At 48.6% G+C, this 20,241-nt stretch overlaps 1 protein-coding gene across 1 annotated transcript in view; it reads right to left on the bottom strand.

Annotated features, from left to right (window-relative positions):
- The window catches only part of LOC140399426 (serine/threonine-protein kinase WNK3-like), a 178,118-nt gene that overhangs the window by 66,955 nt on the left and 90,922 nt on the right, over nt 1–20,241 (bottom strand). Inside the window, 9 exon segments of the mRNA XM_072489004.1 lie at nt 4,430–4,455; nt 4,458–4,531; nt 4,533–4,646; nt 6,854–6,942; nt 9,007–9,045; nt 9,048–9,145; nt 9,148–9,165; nt 10,395–10,615; nt 11,850–12,022. Coding sequence (XP_072345105.1) covers nt 4,430–4,455; nt 4,458–4,531; nt 4,533–4,646; nt 6,854–6,942; nt 9,007–9,045; nt 9,048–9,145; nt 9,148–9,165; nt 10,395–10,615; nt 11,850–12,022 — 852 coding nt within the window.

Below are 20,241 nucleotides of genomic sequence, written 5' to 3'. Positions count from 1 at the left end.
TCTCGGGAGGACCACCATCTTAACCGCCTGCCCCCTCCCTGCCATTGACAATGCTACCATATCCCATCTCTTGAAATCTTCCTCCATCTGTTCCACCAACCGCGTCAAATTTAGCCTGTGCAATGTGCCCCAATTCTTAGCTATCTGGATCCCCAGGTAACGAAAGTCTCTTGTTACCTTCCTCAACGGTAGGTCTTCTATTTCTCTACTCTGCTCCCCTGGATGCACCACAAACAGCTCACTCTTCCCCATGTTCAATTTATACCCTGAAAAATCCCCAAACTCCCCAAGTATCCGCATTATTTCTGGCATCCCCTCCGCTGGATCCGCCACATATAGTAGCAGATCATCCGCATATAAAGATACCCGGTGTTCTTCTCCTCCCCTAAGTATTCCCCTCCATCCCTTGGAACCTCTCAGCGCTATCGCCAGGGGCTCAATCGCCAGTGCAAACAGTAATGGGGACAGAGGACATCCCTGCCTTGTCCCTCTATGGAGCCGAAAATATGCAGATCCCCGTCCATTCGTGACCACACTCGCCACTGGGGCCCTATACAACAGCTGCACCCATCTAACATACCCCTCTCCGAACCCAAATCTCCTCAACACCTCCCACAGATAATCCCACTCCACTCTATCAAATGCTTTCTCGGCATCCATCGCCACTACTATCTCCGTTTCACCCTCTGGTGGGGCCATCATCATTACCCCTAACACCTCCGTATGTTCGTGTTCAACTGTCTCCCCTTCACAAACCCAGTTTGGTCCTCATGAACCACCCCCGGGACACATTCCTCTATTCTCATTGCCATTACCTTGGCCAAGACCTTGGCATCTACATTGAGGAGGGAGATTGGTCTGTAGGACCCGCATTGTAGCGGATCCTTTTCCTCTTAAAAAGAAGCGATATCGTTGCTTCAGACATAGTCGGGGGCAGTTGTCCCCTTTCCTTTGCCTCGTTAAAGGTCCTCGTCAGTAGCGGGGCGAGCAAGTCCAAATATTTTCTGTAAAATTCAACTGGGAATCCGTCCGGTCCCGGGGCCTTTGTCGCCTGCATGTTCCTAATTCCTTTCACCACTTCTTCTACCGTGATCTGTGCTCTCAATCCCATCCTTTCCTGCTCTTCCACCTTGGGAATTTCCAGCCGATCCAAAAACTCCATCATATTCTCTCCCTCCCATCCGGGGGTTGAGCTTCATACAATTTTTTATAAAATGTCTTAAACACTTCATTCACTCTCTCCGCTCCGTCTCTCATCTTCGTCTCTCACCCCCCCTATTTCCCTCGCTGCTCCCCTTTTCCTCAATTGGTGTGCCAGCAATCTGCTCGCCTTCTCTCCATTTCATACTGTACACCCTGCGCCTTCCTCCATTGTGCCTCTGCAGTGCCTGTGGTCAGCAAGTCAAATTCCACATGCAGCCTTGCCTTTCCCTATACAGTCCCTCCTCCGGTGCTTCCGCATACTGTCTGTCCACCCTCAAAAGTTCTTGCAACAACCGCTCCCGTTCCTTACTCTCCTGCTTCCCTTTATGTGTCCTTATTGATATCAGCTCCCCCCTAACCACCGCCTTCAACGCCTCCCAGACCACTCCCACCTGAACCTCCCCATTGTCATGAGTTCCAAGTACTTTTCAATGCATCCCTCACCCTTAAGCACACCCCCTCATCCGCCATTAGTCCCATGTCCATTCTCCAGGGTGGACGCCCTCTTGTTTCCTCCCCTATCTCCAAGTCTACCCAGTGTGGGGCATGATCCGAAATGGCTATAGCCGTATATTCCGTTCCCCTCACCCTCGGGATCAATGCCCTACCCAACACAAAAAAGTCTATGCGTGAATAGACTTTATGGACATAGGAGAAAAACGAGAACTCCTTACTCCTAGGTCTACTGAATCTCCACGGGTCCACCCCTCCCATCTGCTCCATAAAATCCTTAAGCACTTGGCTGCTGCCGGCCTCCTACCAGTCCTGGACTTCGACCTATCCAGCCTTGGTTCCAACACCGTGTTAAAGTCTCCCCCCATTATCAGCTTTCCGGTCTCTAGTTCTGGGATGCGTCCTAGCATTCGCCTCATAAAATTGGCATCGTCCCAATTCGGGGCATACACGTTTACCAACACCACCATCTCCTCCCTGTAATTTGCCACTCACCATCACGTATCTGCCCCCGTTATCCGCCACTATAGTCTTTGCTCGAACATTACCCGCTTCCCCACTAATATAGCCACCCCCTGTTTTTCGCATCCAGCCCCGAATGGAACACCTGCCCTACCCATCCTTTGCGCAACCTAACCTGATCTATCAGTTTCAAGTGCGTTTCCTGTAACATGACACATCTGCTTTAAGTTTCTTAAGGTGTGCGAGTACTCGTGCCCTCTTTATCGGCCCGTTAAGCCCCCGCACGTTCCACGTGATCAGCCGAGTTGGGGGGCTTCCCACCCCCCCCCCTTGCCGGTTAGCCATCATCTTTTTCCAGCTTCTCGCCCAGTTCCCACGTAGCTGTATTTCTCCCAGACGGTGCCCCCCCGCCCATCCTTTCCCGTACCCACTCCCCCTTTCCCCAGCAGCAGAGCAACCCAGTAATTCCCCCCTCCCCCCCCCCCCCCCCGCCAGACCCCCCGCTAGCCGAGTAATTACTCCCCCCATGTTGCTCCCAGAAGTCAGCAAACTCTGGCTGACCTCGGCTTCCCCCCGTGATCACGGCTCGCCCCGTGCGGCGCCCCCCTCCTTCTGCTTCTCTATTCCCGCCATAAATTATCATAGCGCGGGAACCAAGCCCGCGCCTCTCCCTCGGCCCCGCCTCCCATGGCCAACGCCCCATCTCCTCTCCCTCCCCACCTCCCCCATCACCACCTGTGGGAGAAAGAAAAGTTACCATACCGCAGGATTAATCATACAATCCCTCTTCGCCCCCCCCCCACTCGTCCACCACTTTTGTCCAAACGTTCATTTTCGTAGTCCAATCATTCCAATTTTTCTTCTACAATAAAAGTCCACGCTTCATCCGCCGTCTCAAAGTAGTGGTGCCTCCCTTGATATGTGACCCACAGTCTTGCCGGTTGCAGCATTCCAAACTTTATCTTTTTTTTGTGAAGTACCGCTTTGGCCCGATTAAAGCTCGCCCTCCTTCTCGCCACCTCCGCACTCCAATCTTGATAGACGCGGATCACCGCGTTCTCCCCATTTACTACACCCGAGTTTTCTTCGCCCATCTAAGGACCATTTCTCTATCCTTAAAACGGAGAAATCTCACCACTATGGCTCTGGAGCTTCTCCTGCTCTCGATCCTCGCACCATAACTCGGTATGCTCCCTCCACCTCCAACGGACCCGTCGGGGCCTCCACTCCCATTAACGAGTGCAGCATCGTGCTCACATATGCCCCGACGTCCGCCCCCTCCACACCTTCAGGAAGGCCAAGAATCCTCAAGTTGTTCCTCCTTGCGTTATTTTCCAGTGCCTCCAACCTCTCCACAGATCGTTTCTGGTGTGCCTCCTGTATCTCCGACTTCACCACCAGACCCTGTATATCGTTTTCATTCTCTGCTGCTTTCGCCTTCACGACCCGAAGCTCCTGCTCCTGGTCTTTTGTTCCTCTTCAGCCCTTCAATCGCCTGTAATATCGGGGCCAACAGCTCTTTCTTCATTTCCTTTTTTATCTCCTCCACGCAGCGTTTCAAAAACTCTTGTTGTTCAGGGCCCCATATGAAACTGCCACCTTCCGACGCCATCTTGGTTTCTGCTTGCCTTCCTTGCCGATGTTCCAAAGGATCCGCTGCAATCCGGCCACTTTCCTCTCCTTTTTCCATCCGTGTCCAGGGGAACACCCTTCTGGTTACCGCACGGTGTTTTCAGCCGTTAAAATTGCCGTTGGGGCTCCTATCAAGAGCCCAAAAGTCCGTTTCACAGGGAGCTGCGAAACGTGCGACTCAGCTGGTCATCGCCGCACCGGAAGTCGACACTGGCTTCTCTAACCACTCAATTTGGAGATGATGTGGTAATATCACTGGACTAGGCCCAGGCAAATGTTCGGGGGCGACACATGTGCAAATCCCACCATGGGCACCTGGAATTGAAAGCTGGGCTCCGGAAAAGGGACAATTAAACTATCAATTATTATAAAAACCCATCTGGTTCACTAATGCCCCTTCAGGGAAGGAAACCTGCCGTCCTTACCCGGTCTGGCCTACATGTGACTCCAGACACGCACACAGCAATGCTCATTAATTCTAATGGCATGAGCTAGACACTCAGCTGAGGGGCAATTAGGGATGGCAATAAATGCTGGGCTGGCCAGTGACACCCATGTTGCACGAAAGGATAAATTTAAAACAAGGAAGCGAGTTTGAACTTATTAACTAGACAAGCAAGCCGGCAGCACCACACTGACAGCCAGGGTGAGGCACCAAAGAACCAAGTTAAACACTTGCCATTTCCTGTGCCACTTCTTCAGGGTGTCGTGCTCCAGGTCGAAGCTGAACTCAATTGCCTCGTTATCCTTGTGCTTCCCTTTCAGCTTCTTGGGGTCCTCCCCAGACCCGCAGGGCGAGTGAAGTGTTCTGCCCGCTGTCCTCCTTGGCCAGCTCAATCCGCAGGCCAGTGTCCTCTGCAAAGAATGCGTAGCTCAGTAGGTCCTTTATTACCAGCCTGTGTGCAAGAGCATAATAAATAAGATTGGAATGGCCATACGTCCAGTCAAGCCTGCTCTACCATTTAATCCTGGGCTATAAACTCCACTCCTCCGCCCTTATTTTCCCTCATCAAGCTCCTGTACAATGCTTTCTCCTGTGACAACTTGCACAAGTTTCACTCTCTTCACCACCTTGAGAACGACAACTCACCATCGATTTAAGAGCGCAATCTTTTGCCTCTACATTAAAAGATCCAACTCTTGGGCAGCACTGTGGCACATTGGTTGGCACTGCTGCCTCACGCGCCAAGGATCGGGGTATAATCCCGGCCCCGGGTCACTGTGCATGTGGCGTTTGCACATTCTCCTGTGTTTGCGTGGATCTCTGACCTGCACAACCCATAAGATATGCAGGGTAGGTGGATTGGGGAATGCTAAATTGCCCTTAGTGGAAAAATTAATAAAAAGATCCAATTCTCAATAACTTTGCCCAATTCAGGGCAGCACGGTGGCGCAGTGTTAGCACTGCCGCCTCACGGCGCCGAGGTCCCAGGTTCGATCCCGGCCCCGGGTCACTGTCAGTACGGAGTTTGTACATTCTCCCGGTGTTTCAGTGGGTTTCACCCCAAAACCCCAAGATGAGCAGGTTAGATGGATTGGCCACGCTAAATTATCCCTTAATTGGAAAATTGAATTGGGTACTCTAAATTTATGTTAAAAAAATGTTTTGCCCAATTCTAAACTCCAATGTCTGCGTTTACAACGAGGGACTGCCTATGTAAACGCGTCACATGAAATGCCTCCCGCCAAGGCAGCTGCTGCAGCACCACCAACTGGCAGGAGGGGGATTTACAGGGCGACAAATTTACGCGAGCAGTTTCCATTTCAAAAGCGGACACAGGCTTTTTTCGGCAGTGTGGCAAACGAGGGGAGAAGGCATGACCAGACAGTGGTGAGAATCCGGAACTCGCTCCCGCAAAGGTCGGCTGAGCGGAATGGCATAGCTGTATTCGAAGGAATAAGTATAAGCACGTGAGGGATGGAAAAAAAAAAAGAACGATATGCCGATAGGCTGAAATGAAAAGAGGACGACAAACATCGGTGCCGTCGCCCATTAACTCAGCATTCAGCTGTGGGGCGAGTGGTTAGGGTCCACGGGGAGCACGAAGATCATGTGCGCGTGCAGGTCGGGGTGCTGTGGGGATCCAAGCCCCAGCTGAGGAGCTGAGCTGGGGGAGGGGGTGTTTGAAAGCAGCAAAGGGTCCCTGTGCATGTGGACAGACCAACGTATGACAAATGGGCAGAAATAGTCATCAGCTCCTCGAGTCCGCTGGTTAAAACTTTATTTACTGAATGTGGCCATCGCCAGTCAGGTCCCAGCATTTGTCGTCCATCCCTAATTGCGACCTTGAGGTGGTGGGTGAGCCGCCTTTTTGAATCCGCTGCAGTCCCGTGTGGTGTAGGTACACCCACAGTGATGTTAGGGAGGAGGTCCAGGATTCTGACCCAGCGATAGTGAAGGATCGGCTGGCTATGCTTCCAAGTCGGGGTGGTGAGGAGAGGAGTGGAGGGGAACAGTAGGTGGCAGTTGTCCCAGGTATCTGCTGCTCGTCCTTCTAGATGGTAGTGGTCATGGGTTTGGAAGAAGCCTTGTGGTTTGTTGCATCGCATCTTGTAGATGATGCACACGGCTGCCACTGTGCGTGGTGGTGGAGGGAGTGAATGTTTGGGGAAGGGGTGCCGATCAAGCGCGGCTGCTGTGACGTACGCACTCGGGAGGGGGTCATTTTTCCACAGTGCACTATCGCAGTATCAGCAGCTGTGGAAAGTGAGCTCCGAATCAGGGTCATCCCTCCCCACCTGCCTCCCCACAGCTCATATTCTGCAATGCAATCCGATTAGGTTGCAGGCTGTGACCTAGATTGGAGCTGGTGAAGATTTGCCACCATGGGGAAAAAAAGGATTGCTTCCTATTCTTCAAATTAGATGATGCACCTTGCCCCGAACCGGTTATTTTAACACTATAAAAATATAATAGCCCATTTTGTTCCTTCCACCCCCAAAGGTACGATGTCAGGTTCTGAAGAAAAAAAAATCACCTCTGATCACTGCACGGGAAAAGAAGCTCCTGGCTTCAGGACCCAAACAAAGGAGGGCGGGATGGAGAGGGAGGAGCGAGAGTGGAGACAGTCAGGGAAAATAGACAAAAAAAAAAAAAAAACACCTTTCGGATTTGTTCTGCCGAATGCATCCTTCAATAATTTCTTTGATTTCTGGATCGCTGACCTTGTTGAAGCTCGCCGGTTTAATGCCCTAAGAAAGAACACACAATGTCAAGTTTACAAATGGGAGCCTCGGCATTTCACAAGCATCACCCGACAAGATTCCCTCTCCCCCTCCTCCCACCCCTAGCTAATCCTCAACACCGGCATCACCGAAAGAAAACAAACAAAGCTCCAATGATGCGACTTAGCCAAACCCCGAGGCTCACACCGCTGACTATCAGTGAATCTACCTGATCTCACCGGTGTTCTCTCGGCAGATGGGAGGTTCTAGAATCAGCGAATGGTCACAACACAACCGGGCCATTCGGCCCATCGCCTCTGTCGACTCTCCGAAGGAGCAACTCACCTGATGCCATTTCCCCGCTTTCACCCCGTGAACCCTGCAACGTTCTCCCCTTTCAGATTACAATCGAATGGCCTCCTGAAAGCCTCGATTGAGTCTGCCTCCGCCACACTCTCGGGCAGCGAGCTCCACACTGAGATTGGAGGGGCCCACGCACATGACAAGCAAGGACTGGGAGTCAGCTTTCCAATGATGCCCAGCACACAGCAAAGAGGGTACCAGTGAATCTGCGCCCAAGACCACATCTTGCGCTGCGGGGGGGGGGGGGGGGGGGGGAGAGAGAGAGAGAGAGGATACTATCAGGAATGCCGCCTCCAGGCACAGGCAGATAGGACCCTGATGTGGTTAATTTAAAAACAGCAACCACTCTCAAATCTGTGCCAAGATTTTATTCAATCATATGCTGGAGATCACATCTATCCTGGTATCTTCCCAGGGGTCGCTCAGCCAGGCAAAGTCTGTGTTGTAATTTATGGAACTTGGTCCTCACATTGCAATACAATGTTCGGCACGGACCTCCATAACTGGTGTCGCTTTAGCGAATACGTCACAGACCTAATCTATGAATGGGAATTTCCATGCTGCAGATGTTCCCGGTTATCTCAGCTTTTTAGGAAGGGGTGGAGGACTTCCTACCCGTTTCCTTATCTCCCCATTAAGTTTTATGGGTGGCAAGGTGGCTGGGGACCCAGGTTTGATTCCAGCCTTGGGTTTCGGTCTGTGTGGAATTTGCACATTCTCCCCAGTGTCTGCGTGGGTTTCCTCCGGGTGCTCCAGTTCCCTCCCACAGTCCAAAGATGTTTGAGGTTAGGTGGATGCAGGCTAAATTGCCCCTTAGTGTTCAAGAAGTTAGGTGGGGTTGCGGGCATAGGGCAGGGGCGCGGAACGAGGTAGGATTCTCTTTCGCGGGCCGGTGCAGACTTGGATGGGTCGAATGGCCTCCTTCTGTACTGTAGGGATTCTATGATTATGGCCTGCGATTTTCAGCAGGGTTCCCACGGGACTGACCACATACCCATCATGTTAGCTATAATACCCACAATTCCAAGAAAGAGCTCCTACATCTACATTTGTCTATTCCAAACGCACAATGTCTGAAAATTAATCTTCATAGGAAGTCATTTCAGTTACCCCGACTTGAGTGGATTCCATATGTTGAGTGCAGACAGCTTTCCCACACCGCCACAGTCGCTTAAGGGAAACATGTTGCAGAGGGAAGAAAACCTTTGGGTCTGCTTCTTAGCGAACACTGCAAACACTGATGCTAAAGGCCTGGATAGAAAACCATGAAAAATGCTGCATCCTTCTGAACCAGAGCCCGAAAGTCAAGCACCCAGAGCTCTGCAGCAATTAAACTCCGACTGACCTCAACAGTGATGATGATGTTGTGGGGCTTTAACAGGGACACAGCTAATGTAGCAGCAGAATGCAGGTGCATCCATTCCTTATAGAACAGTGAGCAATGCCACAGGGGGAACTTCAACAATTTATCTGCAGCAGCATGGTGGCGCAGTGGTTAGCACTGCTGCCTCACAGCGCTGAAGATCTAGGTTCAATCCCGGCTCTGGTCACTGTCCACGTGCAGTTTGTACATTCTCCCTGTGTCTGCGTGGGCCTCACCCCCACAACTCAAAAGATGTGCAGTGTAGGTGGATTGGCCTCAACTGGAAACATTTTGGAAAAACAACAATTGGGACCAGACCCGGCACTACTTTCTGCTCAAATTTGAACAAAGTGACAGTGACTTACGCTGGTTACTTTGCGATATATCTGGGCAGCGTTTTGGACCACTCCGAGTAAGGGTATTCTGAGGTAGCCATCTCCAGCATGCACATGCCAAAGGCGTAAACGTCGACTGATTCGTCATAATGCTCTTCATACATTTCTGAGCCATGAACTCTGGAGTGCCTGCAGGGAGGTGAACAGAGACAGTCGAGCTTAACACTTGTGCGAAGGAAAACATATTTTTTTTATTTTTAAAATGCCCCCATTCTTTCCCTCCTCCGGTGCCCCTGCAACATGCACCTTTCCCTCTTCGAGTGGGGGGGGGGGTGGTAGAATGAAGAACAAAGCCACCACCCACCACCAAAGTCACACTCACCGACTGGCTGCAAGGAGTGTAACTCTGCTCCTCGATCAGTCCTGCTGGGTAATTCACTTACACCACAAAGTCTGACAGGATTTACAGGCTGTGGGTCGCTGGCTCATGCCCAGCATTTGGTGTCCATCCCTAATTGCCCCTTGAGGAGGTGGTGGGTGAGCCATCTTCTTGAGCCGCTACAGTCCCCATGTGGTGTCGGTACACCCACCACCTCTTAAGGCCCAGCGATAGTGGTGAGAGGACGCCACACTGTCAGGACTCCCATTTTTCAGGGAGAGATGTAAAAGTGAGGCTCCCTCAGCATTGTTTGTGGGACCTTACTGTGCGCAAATTGGTTGCCACACCCACTGCATCACAACAGTGATGGTAGAGGGATTGAGTTCCGGAGTCGGGAGGTCATGTTGCAGCTGTACAGAACTCTGGTACGGCCGCATTTGGAGTATTGCGTACAGTTCTGGTCACCGCATTATAGGAAGGACGTGGAGGCTTTGGAGCGGGTGCAGAGGAGATTTACCAGGATGTTGCCTGGTATGGAGGGAAAATCTTATGAGGAAAGGCTGATGGACTTGAGGTTGTTTTCGTTGGAGAGAAGAAGGTTAAGAGGAGACTTAATAGAGGCATACAAAATGATCAGGGGGTTGGATAGGGTGGACAGTGAGAGCCTTCTCCCGCGGATGGAAATGGCTGGCACGAGGGGACATAACTTTAAACTGAGGGGTAATAGATATAGGACAGAGGTCAGAGGTAGGTTCTTTACGCAAAGAGTAGTGAGGCCGTGGAATGCCCTACCTGCTACAGTAGTGAACTCGCCAACATTGAGGGCATTTAAAAGTTTATTGGATAAACATATGGATGATAATGGCATAGTGTAGGTTAGATGGCTTTTGTTTCGGTGCAACATCGTGGGCCGAAGGGCCTGTACTGCGCTGTATCGTTCTATGTAGTTAATTGAATTCAAAAATAATTCATCGGTTGCATTGGGGGGGGGGGAGAGAGAGAGAGAGAAGAAGAAAAAGAGAAGAACAACAAAAATTACCTATAACACTTTTAGCGAAGGATGTGCGCATTAAGGTAGCAAGGCCCAGATCCCCGATTTTGACAGATCCGGTGGGCCCGGTGATGAAGATGTTGTCACACTTTAGATCCCGGTGAACAATCGGCGGGGTACGAGTGTGGAGAAAGTGCAAGCCCTTCAGGATCTGCCGGCACCAGCTCCGCAAGACCTTCGGCTTCATCACTTTGAACCGCTTCAGGTATCTGAATTGGGGGGGGGGGGGGGAAGAGAAAGAGAATTCACACCGATGAAAACACGCACGGCTACACCCCACCCCACCCCTGAAACCCTTCCAGCCGCAGATGTGCCCTGCCCACCGTGGAAAGATTAAAATTAAATCGAACACCGGGATCAAGGGATAATAATTCGACTCATCATGTCTGCATCAGATCTTTGACAGAGCTAACTAATTGGTCGCACAGCCCAGTTCTTTCCCTTTAACCATTTATATTCCCTTCAAATATTTGTCTAATTCTAGGAGCAGGCAATGGCATAGTTATCATGTCACTGGACTAGTTATCCAGAGGCCTAGGTTAACATTCAGGGTACATGGATTCAAATCCCACCGCGGCAGCTGGCCGACCGTGAAACAATCATCGATTGTTGTTAAAAACCCATTTGGCTCACTAATGCCCCTTTAGGGAAGGAAATCTGCTGTCCTTACCTTGGTCTGACCTACATGTGACTCCAGACACAAAGTTGTCGCCTCTTAACTCTGAAACAGCTCAAGTGAGACACAGCTCACGTGGCAATTAGGGATGGGTAACGAATGCAGGTCCAGCCAGCGATGCTCCACATCCCCACAAAAGAATACCTTTTAACAAAATTCCATTTTTGCAAGTTCCTATTGAACCTGCTTCTGCTGCTCTTTCAGGCAGTGCATTCCAGATCAGAATTCCCTGCATTTTAAAAAGTAAAACATCCTCACCTCTCCAGCTGCGTGGGGTTTGGGGGGGGGGGGGGGGGGGGGGGGGGGAAGAGAGAGAGAGAGAGAGAGAGAGAGAGAGAGAGAGAGAGAGAGAGAGAGAGAGAGAGAGAGAGAGAGAGAGAGAGAGAGAGAGAGAGAGAGAGAGAGAGAGAGAGAGAAGAAGAGTGAGAGATAAAGAGTGGGTGCAAGAGTTCGAGAGACAGAGCAGTAGCGAGGAAAAGAGAAAGCAGGGTCAAGAGAGAGCAAGGGAGGGTGAGTGAGAGAGAGAGAGAGGGTGGGAAAGAGAGGTAAAGTGTGAGTGTGTGTGTGAGAGAGCGCGAGAGCTGGAGAGAGAGAGAGCGTGCGTGCGAGACAGACAGACAGAGGGAGGGAGGGGGAGAGAGAGACAGACAGATAGACAGTAGGGGTGACAGAGAGAGAGAGGGGGGGGGGGTGCACCAGATTTGACAACTAACTTTCTTTTGGAGGAAGAGCCAATCCAGAGAGAGGGCTGCGAGGTATTCACTTACGTCTTCAGGGTTCCCGACGTCATAAGCTCCGTGACCAGCACAATGCACTTCTTCCCCTTTAGCGTCGACTCCCAGGAGTCATAAAACCGCACGATATTGGGATGCTGCAAACCCTTCAGCATTTCGGCCTCCTCTTTGAACCTCTGCTGCTCCGTTTTGGTCAGCTTCCTGTCCTGCAAAGTGAGGAGAAGGTTTCTTTCTTTGTTTCAGTGAGAATGAAAAAATATATCTTTTAATAATCTTTACTGTCACAAGTAGGCTTACATTGCAATGAAGTTACTGTGAAAATCCCCAAGTCGCCTGTTCGGGTACACCAAGGGAGAATTCAGAATGTCTAATTCACCGACCAGCATGTCTTTTGGGACTTATGGGAGGAAACCGGAGCACCCAGAGGAAACCCACGCAGGCACGGGGAGAAGGTGCAGACTCCACACAGACAGTGACCCTGCCGGGAATCGAACCTGGGACCCTGGAGCTGTGAAGCCACAGTGCTAACCACTGTGCTACCATTCTGTATCCTGGTGCAATAAGGGACAGTGAGCTATGTTAGACATTTTAGTTGCTGTGATATGAAGAGCCTAAAGTTCTGTTCCTTTTTCACAAACACACATTTATTTCCTTCCAACAGCCTTTGCACAAAACTCTCACTATACATCACCTGACAGAGGCCACCTGAAGCCCCTTTACATATCAGTGTTAATTAATGGATACTTAACATAAATGAGACAACTAATTGCAATGTCTCTTAACCCATTACTCAACAGTCTTCCCTTGGGAGAAAAAAAAATTAGGTGAAAACAAAATTTCAAGAAACTCAAAAACACACGATTTCCCCCTTTTTTTTGTGAAAGAAAAAAAAGTCACAGAAACAAGTGCCCTTCATTAACAATATCCAAAAGTTTCTGCGAACTCGCCCCTCTTTTCGTAAAACAGTAAAAAAGTTGATAGCTCCTGTCGACCCATTTAATTTTTGTTATCTCCCCTCTGTCCAACATCTGCTTCAAAATTGCGATGTCTATCCGTAACCTCTTTTCATTGACACATTTTGTAGAGTGCACATTTTCCCACAGGGATTTATTGTCAATGTGACAGTCAATAGATATATTACCCTAATCCCAAAATTTCTGTCAATATCATACTTATATAAAAGGCCATATACACCGCCTATACAAGGTTTAACGTCCCAGCAGCCAAAGTGCTTTTTACCACTCTCCTTATTTTCTTTGTTTCCCACACAAGCGGGCAACATTTACCATTGTTCCCCAAAAGGAAAATTATAAAACCTCCTGTGCTTGAAACCCCATCACAAATTTGCGTAGGACGCATCACTATAAACTATGAGTTTCAAGTGCCTAAGGTCACCTAAAACTGGGAACTTCAAAACACACTCCTGCATTTTTAGCTTGGCCAGCGCTTTATTTGCTCTTATTATGTCTTCCACTTTAGTCTGTCCAATTTCCAGTCCAATATATTTAAATGCACCGGGAAGCCTGACTTCCAACCCTGAATTCTTTCCTCAAACCAGAGATTGCAATAGCTTCAAAATCACGAGTCCCACCCCACAAAAAATCATCGACATGCATCATAAAAATGCCAGAAAGATTTCCTTTATAGTGCCAGTAAAACATTGCAGGATCTGCTTTCAACTGGCAACAGCCTAACTTTAACAAAACTGGCCTTACCGAAAAATACCAGACTCATACCATATACACATTTGTTCAACTTCCAGAGTACCCCTTCTGTGTTAGCTGCTTCTTTAGGAGGACAGAGAAAAATGTCTCTCTGGAGCTGATGCCCCTGCAAAAAGGCAGCTTTTGTATCTATAGATTTGCATTCCCATGCCTTTGTGACTAATAGAGCCAAGATGATCTTTAAAGTAACCTTTCCTGCTGTAGGTGAATCTACCCTTAAATCCTGATCTTCTAAGTTTTCTTCAAATCCCCTTGCCACAAGCCTGGCCTTTGCCTTATAAGTTCCATCCGGAAGAACCTTTTCCATGCAAATCCATCTGTGGATAGAGCTCTTTGTCCCCTATCCGGTACTTCCGTGTATACCCCAAATTCACTCCAACTATGCAATTCTTGCTGTTTAGCTACTTTGATAACTTTTTCATCTAATTTATTTGAAGCCACCAAAATCTCACGTGCATGTGGGCTTCTACTCCTATTAGTATTCGTAGTCTTACTCATGTTTTGAGATCTTGAGAAACTACGTCCCCTCTCCCGCTTGGTATCTCGTTCTGTACTGCTACTGCTTGATCTTTCCCTTCTGCTGGGGGATGTCCTTTCAATAGTTCTCAACCTTTTCCTGCGGACCTGTTCACTATCCGATGTACTATCTGAACTGGCACTGCATTTCTGTGCCCTCCATTTTTGAACTTCGTTTTCCCAATCCATTCTCTTGACTCCTTCCCCGAATGCTGTACATTCAACCAATGTTTATACTTTCCAGTGGCCTTCCCTGCTCTACTAATAACAGTTGCATCCTTCCATTGACTAGACCCTTCAGGCAAGTATGTCACTTTTCTACCAACTTTTGGCAGTTGCCCTTTCGGAAAAATGGCCTGTTGTAATTCATCAGAAGTGTTGTGTTCCCCCGCAGAAACCCTGTCGATATCAGTTAATTGGTCCTCATAGTTCTGTAACATGCGTACCAGATGACTGGTTCCTCGTCATGTCTGTCTGCTCTGTCTAAATTTGAAAATTTGTAATCTGTACCCATTATCCTTGATGAATGTACCCTAACAGTTTGATTACCATGTTGCAAAATAATTGTTTTGCCATCTATGCCTATGATCTTCCCTGGGCCTTTCCATTCATTAGAATTGTCTCTCTTATAGTAGACCATGCCTCCTTGCTGAAAAACGGCATCTGATGGCCGTACGTTATGTCTTAAAGCTCTGCGAATTCTTTCAGAGACTTCTGCTTCCAAAAAAGCTTTTCTACTGCGATGTAATGCATTGAAATGTTCAGCAAAACCAGAGCTAATTGTAGTCCCCTCCCAAGCTGGAGGCTGGTCATCTAAAATGGACGGAATTTTAGGATTTCTAATGTAGCCACCTAAAATGGCTGATTCCCGATTAAATTGGCCAAACCCCGATCTAAAATGGCGAACGAAAGATGCTGATGGGAAAATCAACCAACAGGACTCAAACGGACAGCTGCAGGCAGAACAGTGTATTCGGCTCTGGGGAAGTCGGCCCAGACCGATACCTGCAACCATTAACAGCACATCAACCCAGCCATCTGCATTTTAATCAGCCATCCCTGGGAACAATTGCTACAAATTAGCAATTGAAAGCCGATCCAGACTTCTCGGCGCCAGCAGTGGCTGAGACAAAGAAAGGTGGACGACCACCCCCCAATCAAGGAATCGCCCCATTATTGGAGCATATCGAACCCAGTGATTGGAACCAAGTCCAATCACTTGGGACCAGGGTCAAGGTCCGCCCCAAGAGGCGGGAAGCCCCTAGGGACTATAAAAATAGGGGCCAAGTTCAGATCGACCCTTCTCCTCCTGCTCGCAACCTTAGAGACCCTTCGACGAAGAAACAAGTAAGTCTTACTCCAGCGATCTCTACCAGATAGGTGCTCCAGACTATCGACCCGTACCAGCCTTTTTGAATCCCGCAGGCCAGACCCAATTCGATAGACCATTCGTTCCCCTGACCTGGTGGGCCATCACCAAAGTTAAGTATTGGCCTTTAGTGGTAGGTAATAGTCTAGAAGTAGGATTATTGTATAAGTATTTATTGCTGTATATAATAAATGATCGTTGATTTAACATTTACTAAGCGGTGTGCTGCATGATTAATCATTACTTGAGCTTGAACCATGTGGCGGTATCAGAAAGATACCTGGCGACTCGTGAGCAAAGGTGACACAATTAGAGCTAATAAAACTAAGGCTAATAAGAGCAACACTACCAAACACTAATTGAGAAGGACTATAGCCCCCAACCATCTGCAATGAATTCTTTGCACGTACTGCCCATGCGAAAGCTGAATTTAGCCTGCAATTTGGTCGATCTGCCAAAATTTTCTGAAGCATGTCATCGATGACAGCATGATTTCTTTCAGACACCATTACTACATGGGCTTTCTGCAGCCGTATTCATAACTCTGATATTCATGTTTTCACACATATCCCTAAACTCATCATGAGCAAATTCTCCCCCATTGTCCGTAAGGAATTTTGCCGGTGGACCCATTCCTCTCCCTATCCATTTTTCCACGATTTGATCCAGAATTACTCTTTTCTTTACTTTGTACAATCGTTGATTGACTAAATCTGGTTGCTAAATCTACAAAATGCAAAATAAATATATTATTTGCCTTATCCCAGATCTTAAGGCCCATGGCCACAATGTCGTTAAAATCCCTGGCCAAAGGTAGGGTTCCTATAGGTTGTGCTGGTGTCCTTCTGTACTTCCTACAAACTTCACAGCGGTCACTAACCTGTTTAGTTTAGCATAGTCGTCATCCCTTACCCCTGCATCCTTTAATAAATTTTTCAGCCTCCGAGGAGACGGATGTGCAAATTGCCTATGCAGTTTTAATACCACAAGCTTTTTATCAGCTAAAGTCCCATTTTCAACTGCCATTAACACATCCTTAACCACTCTACTTGAAATATTATTTGTCAGTAATAGAACACAATAGTGTCCCGACTGTGTAAATTGTAAGTCCACCGTCTTTCCAAAAACTGTTGCCTTATCCTGTTCCATATCCAATTTCAAGCTTGCTTTCTTCATCGACGGTCTGCTCAGAAGCAAAGGTATAGAACATAGAACATAGAAAAATACAGCACAGAACAGGCTCTTCGGCCCACGATGTTGTGCCGAACCTTTGTCCTAGATTAATCATAGATTATCATTGAATTTACAGTGCAGAAGGAGGCCATACGGCCCATTGAGTCTGCACCAGCTCTTGGAAAGAGCACCCTACCCAAAGTCAACACTTCCATCCAACACTAAGGGCAATTTTGGACACTAAGGGCAATTTATCATGGCCAATCCACTTAACCTGCACATCCTTGGGCTGTGGGAGGAAACCAGAGCACCAGGAGGAAACCCACGCAGACATGGGGAGGACGCGCAGACTCCGCACAGACAGTGACCCAAGCCGGAATCGAACCTGGGACCCTGGAGCTGTGAAGCAATTGTGCTATCCACAATGCTACCGTGCTGCCCTTAAGAACAAATAAATCTACACTATATCATTATACCGCAATCCATGTACCTATCCAATAGCTGCTTGAAGGTCCCTAATGTTTCCAACTCAACTACTTCCACAGGCAGTGCATTTCATGCCCCCACTACTCTCTGGGTAAAGAACCCACCTCTGACATCCCACCTATATTTTCCACCATTCACCTTAAATTTATGTCCCCTTGTAATGGTTTGTTCCACCCGGGGAAAAAGCCTCTGACTGTTTACTCTATCTATTCCCCTGATCATCTTATAAGCCTCTATCAAGTCGCCCCTCATCCTTCTCCGTTCTAATGAGAAAAGGCCGAGCACCCTCAACCTTTCCTCGTAAGACATACTCTCCATTCCAGGCAACATCCTGGTAAATCTCCTTTGCACCTTTTCCAAAGCTTCCACATCCTTCCTAAAATGAGGCGACCAGAACTGTACACAGTACTCCAAATGTGACCTTACCAAAGTTTTGTACAGCTGCATCATCACGTCGCAGCTCTTAAATTCAATCCCTCTGTTAATGAACGCTAGCACACCATAGGCCTTTTTCACAGCTCTATCCACTTGAGTGGCAACTTTCAAAGATGCATGAACATAGACCCCAAGATCTCTCTGCTTCTCCACATTGCCAAGAACTCTACCGTTAACCCTGTATTCCGCATTCATATATGTCCTTCCAAAATGGACAACCTCACACTTTTCAGGGTTAAACTCCATCTGCCACTTCTCAGCCCAGCTCTGCATCCTACCTATGGCTCGTTGCAGCCGACAACAGCCCTCCTCACTATCCACAACTCCACCAATCTTCGTATCGTCTGCAAATTTACTGACCCACCCTTCAACTCCCTCATCCAAGTCATTAATGAAAATCACAAACAGCAGAGGACCCAGAACTGATCCCTGCGGTACGCCACTGGTAACTGGGATCCAGGCTGAATATTTGCCATCCACCACCACTCTCTGACTTCTATCGGTTAGCCAGTTCGTTATCCAACTGGCCAAATTTCCCACTATCCCATGCCTCCTTACTTTCTGCAGAAGCCTACCATGGGGAACCTTATCAAATGCCTTACTAAAATCCATGTACACTACATCCACTGCTTTACCTTCATCCACATGCTTGGTCACATCCTCAAAGAATTCAATAAGACTTGTAAGGCAAGACCTATCCCTCACAAATCCGTGCTGATATCCCTAATCAAGCAGTGTCTTTCCAGATGCTCAGAAATCCTATCCTTCAGTACCCTTTCCATGACTTTGCCTACCACTGAAGTAAGACTAACTGGCCTGTAATTCCCAGGGTTATCCCTATTTCCTTTTTTGAACAGGGGCACGACATTCGCCACTCTCCAATCCCCTGGTACCACCCCTGTTGACAGTGAGGACGAAAAGATCATTGCCAACGGCTCTGCAATTTCATCTCTTGCTTCCCATAGAATCCTTGGATATATCCCGTCAGGCCCGGGGGACTTGTCTATCCTCAAGTTTTTCAAAATGCCCAACACATCTTCCTTCCTAACAAGTATTTCCTCGAGCTTACCAGTCTGATTCACACTGTCTTCTCCAACAATATGGCCCCTCTCATTTGTAAATACAGAAGAAATGTACTCGTTCAAGACCTCTCCTATCTCTTCAGACTCAATACACAATCTCCCGCTACTGTCCTTGATCGGACATACCCTCGCTCTAGTCATTCTCATATTTCTCACATGTGTGTAAAAGGCCTTGGGGTTTTCCTTGATCCTACCCGCCAAAGATTGTTCATGCCCTCTCTTAGCTCTCCTAATCACTTTCTTCAGTTCCCTCCTGGCTATCTTGTATCCCTCCAACGCTCTGTCTGAACCTTGTTTCCTCAGCCTTACATAAGTCTCCTTAAGGGAGGGGATGGAGGGTGGAGGGAGGGGATGGAGGGTGGAGGGAGGGGATGGAGGGTGGAGGGAGGGGATGGAGGGTGGAGGGAGGGGATGGAGGGTGGAGGGAGGGGATGGAGGGTGGAGGGAGGGGATGGAGACGTGGGGACGGATCTGTCACTGTATAACACTGGGGTACAGTACTGGTGGGGTCGGGTCTGTCACTGTATAACACTGGGGTACAGTACTGGTGGGGATGGGTCTGTCACTGTATAACACTGGGGTACAGTACTGGTGGGGATGGGTCTGTCACTGTATAACACTGGGGTACAGTACTGGTGGGGTCGGGTCTGTCACTGTATAACATTGGGGTACAGTACTGGTGGGGATGGGTCTGTCACTGTATAACTCTGGGGTACAGTACTGGTGGGGACGGGTCTGTCACTGTATAACACTGGGGTACAGTACGGGTGGGGACGGATCTGTCACTGTATAACACTGGGGTACAGTACTGGTGGGGATGGGACTGTCACTGTATAACACTGGGGTACAGTACTGGTGGGGATGGGTCTGTCACTGTATAACTCTGGGGTACAGTACTGGTGGGGATGGGTCTGTCACTGTATAACACTGGGGTACAGTACTGGTGGGGATGGGTCTGTCACTGTATAACACTGGGTACAGTGTATAATCAAATCACCCTGGGGAGCGGCTTCATGTCACAGAATCACAGAATAATACAGTGCGGAAGAGACGTTTCGGCCCATCGAGTCTGCACCAATGCATCTGAACTGTTGCCACATACTCGTATGTAAAGAATGATCTGTGTACTCAATCATTAAACACACTAATCAACTCCAATTCACGACAAACATCCAAGATAAATATATTAATAACCGTGGTGATAAAGAAGCGATAAAATTGAGCTGTTACCAAGCCGAGGCGCCGCAGCCCATGGATCTCGATACCCAGGCTTCCTCAGCCAGCACCAGTCTGTCCTTGTGTATTTGAGTGGGATTGTTTCAGCATCGAGAATGGCAGGAATCTGTTATGTCCTCTTCAGGCACACATAGTAATGCAATTCACTGAGATACTCATCCCAGTAAGGGACAAGGAAGTGTTCTGTACTGGCGGAGTCAGGTCTGTCACTATATAGCACTGGGGTACAGTCCTGGTGGGGACGGGTCTGTCACTGTATATCACTGGGTACAGTATTGGTAGGGACGGGTCTGTCTCTGTATAACACTGGGTACAGTATTGGTAGGGACGGGTCTGTCACTGTATAACACTGGGGTACAGTACTGGTGGGGACAGGTCTGTCACTGTATATCACTGGGGTACAG

Source organism: Scyliorhinus torazame, chromosome 22, assembly GCF_047496885.1.
Source record: "Scyliorhinus torazame isolate Kashiwa2021f chromosome 22, sScyTor2.1, whole genome shotgun sequence".
NCBI classification, from domain to species: Eukaryota; Metazoa; Chordata; class Chondrichthyes; order Carcharhiniformes; family Scyliorhinidae; genus Scyliorhinus; species Scyliorhinus torazame.
The sequence above is the reverse complement of the archived record's forward strand: the minus strand, read 5'-3'. Positions and strand labels throughout refer to the sequence as shown.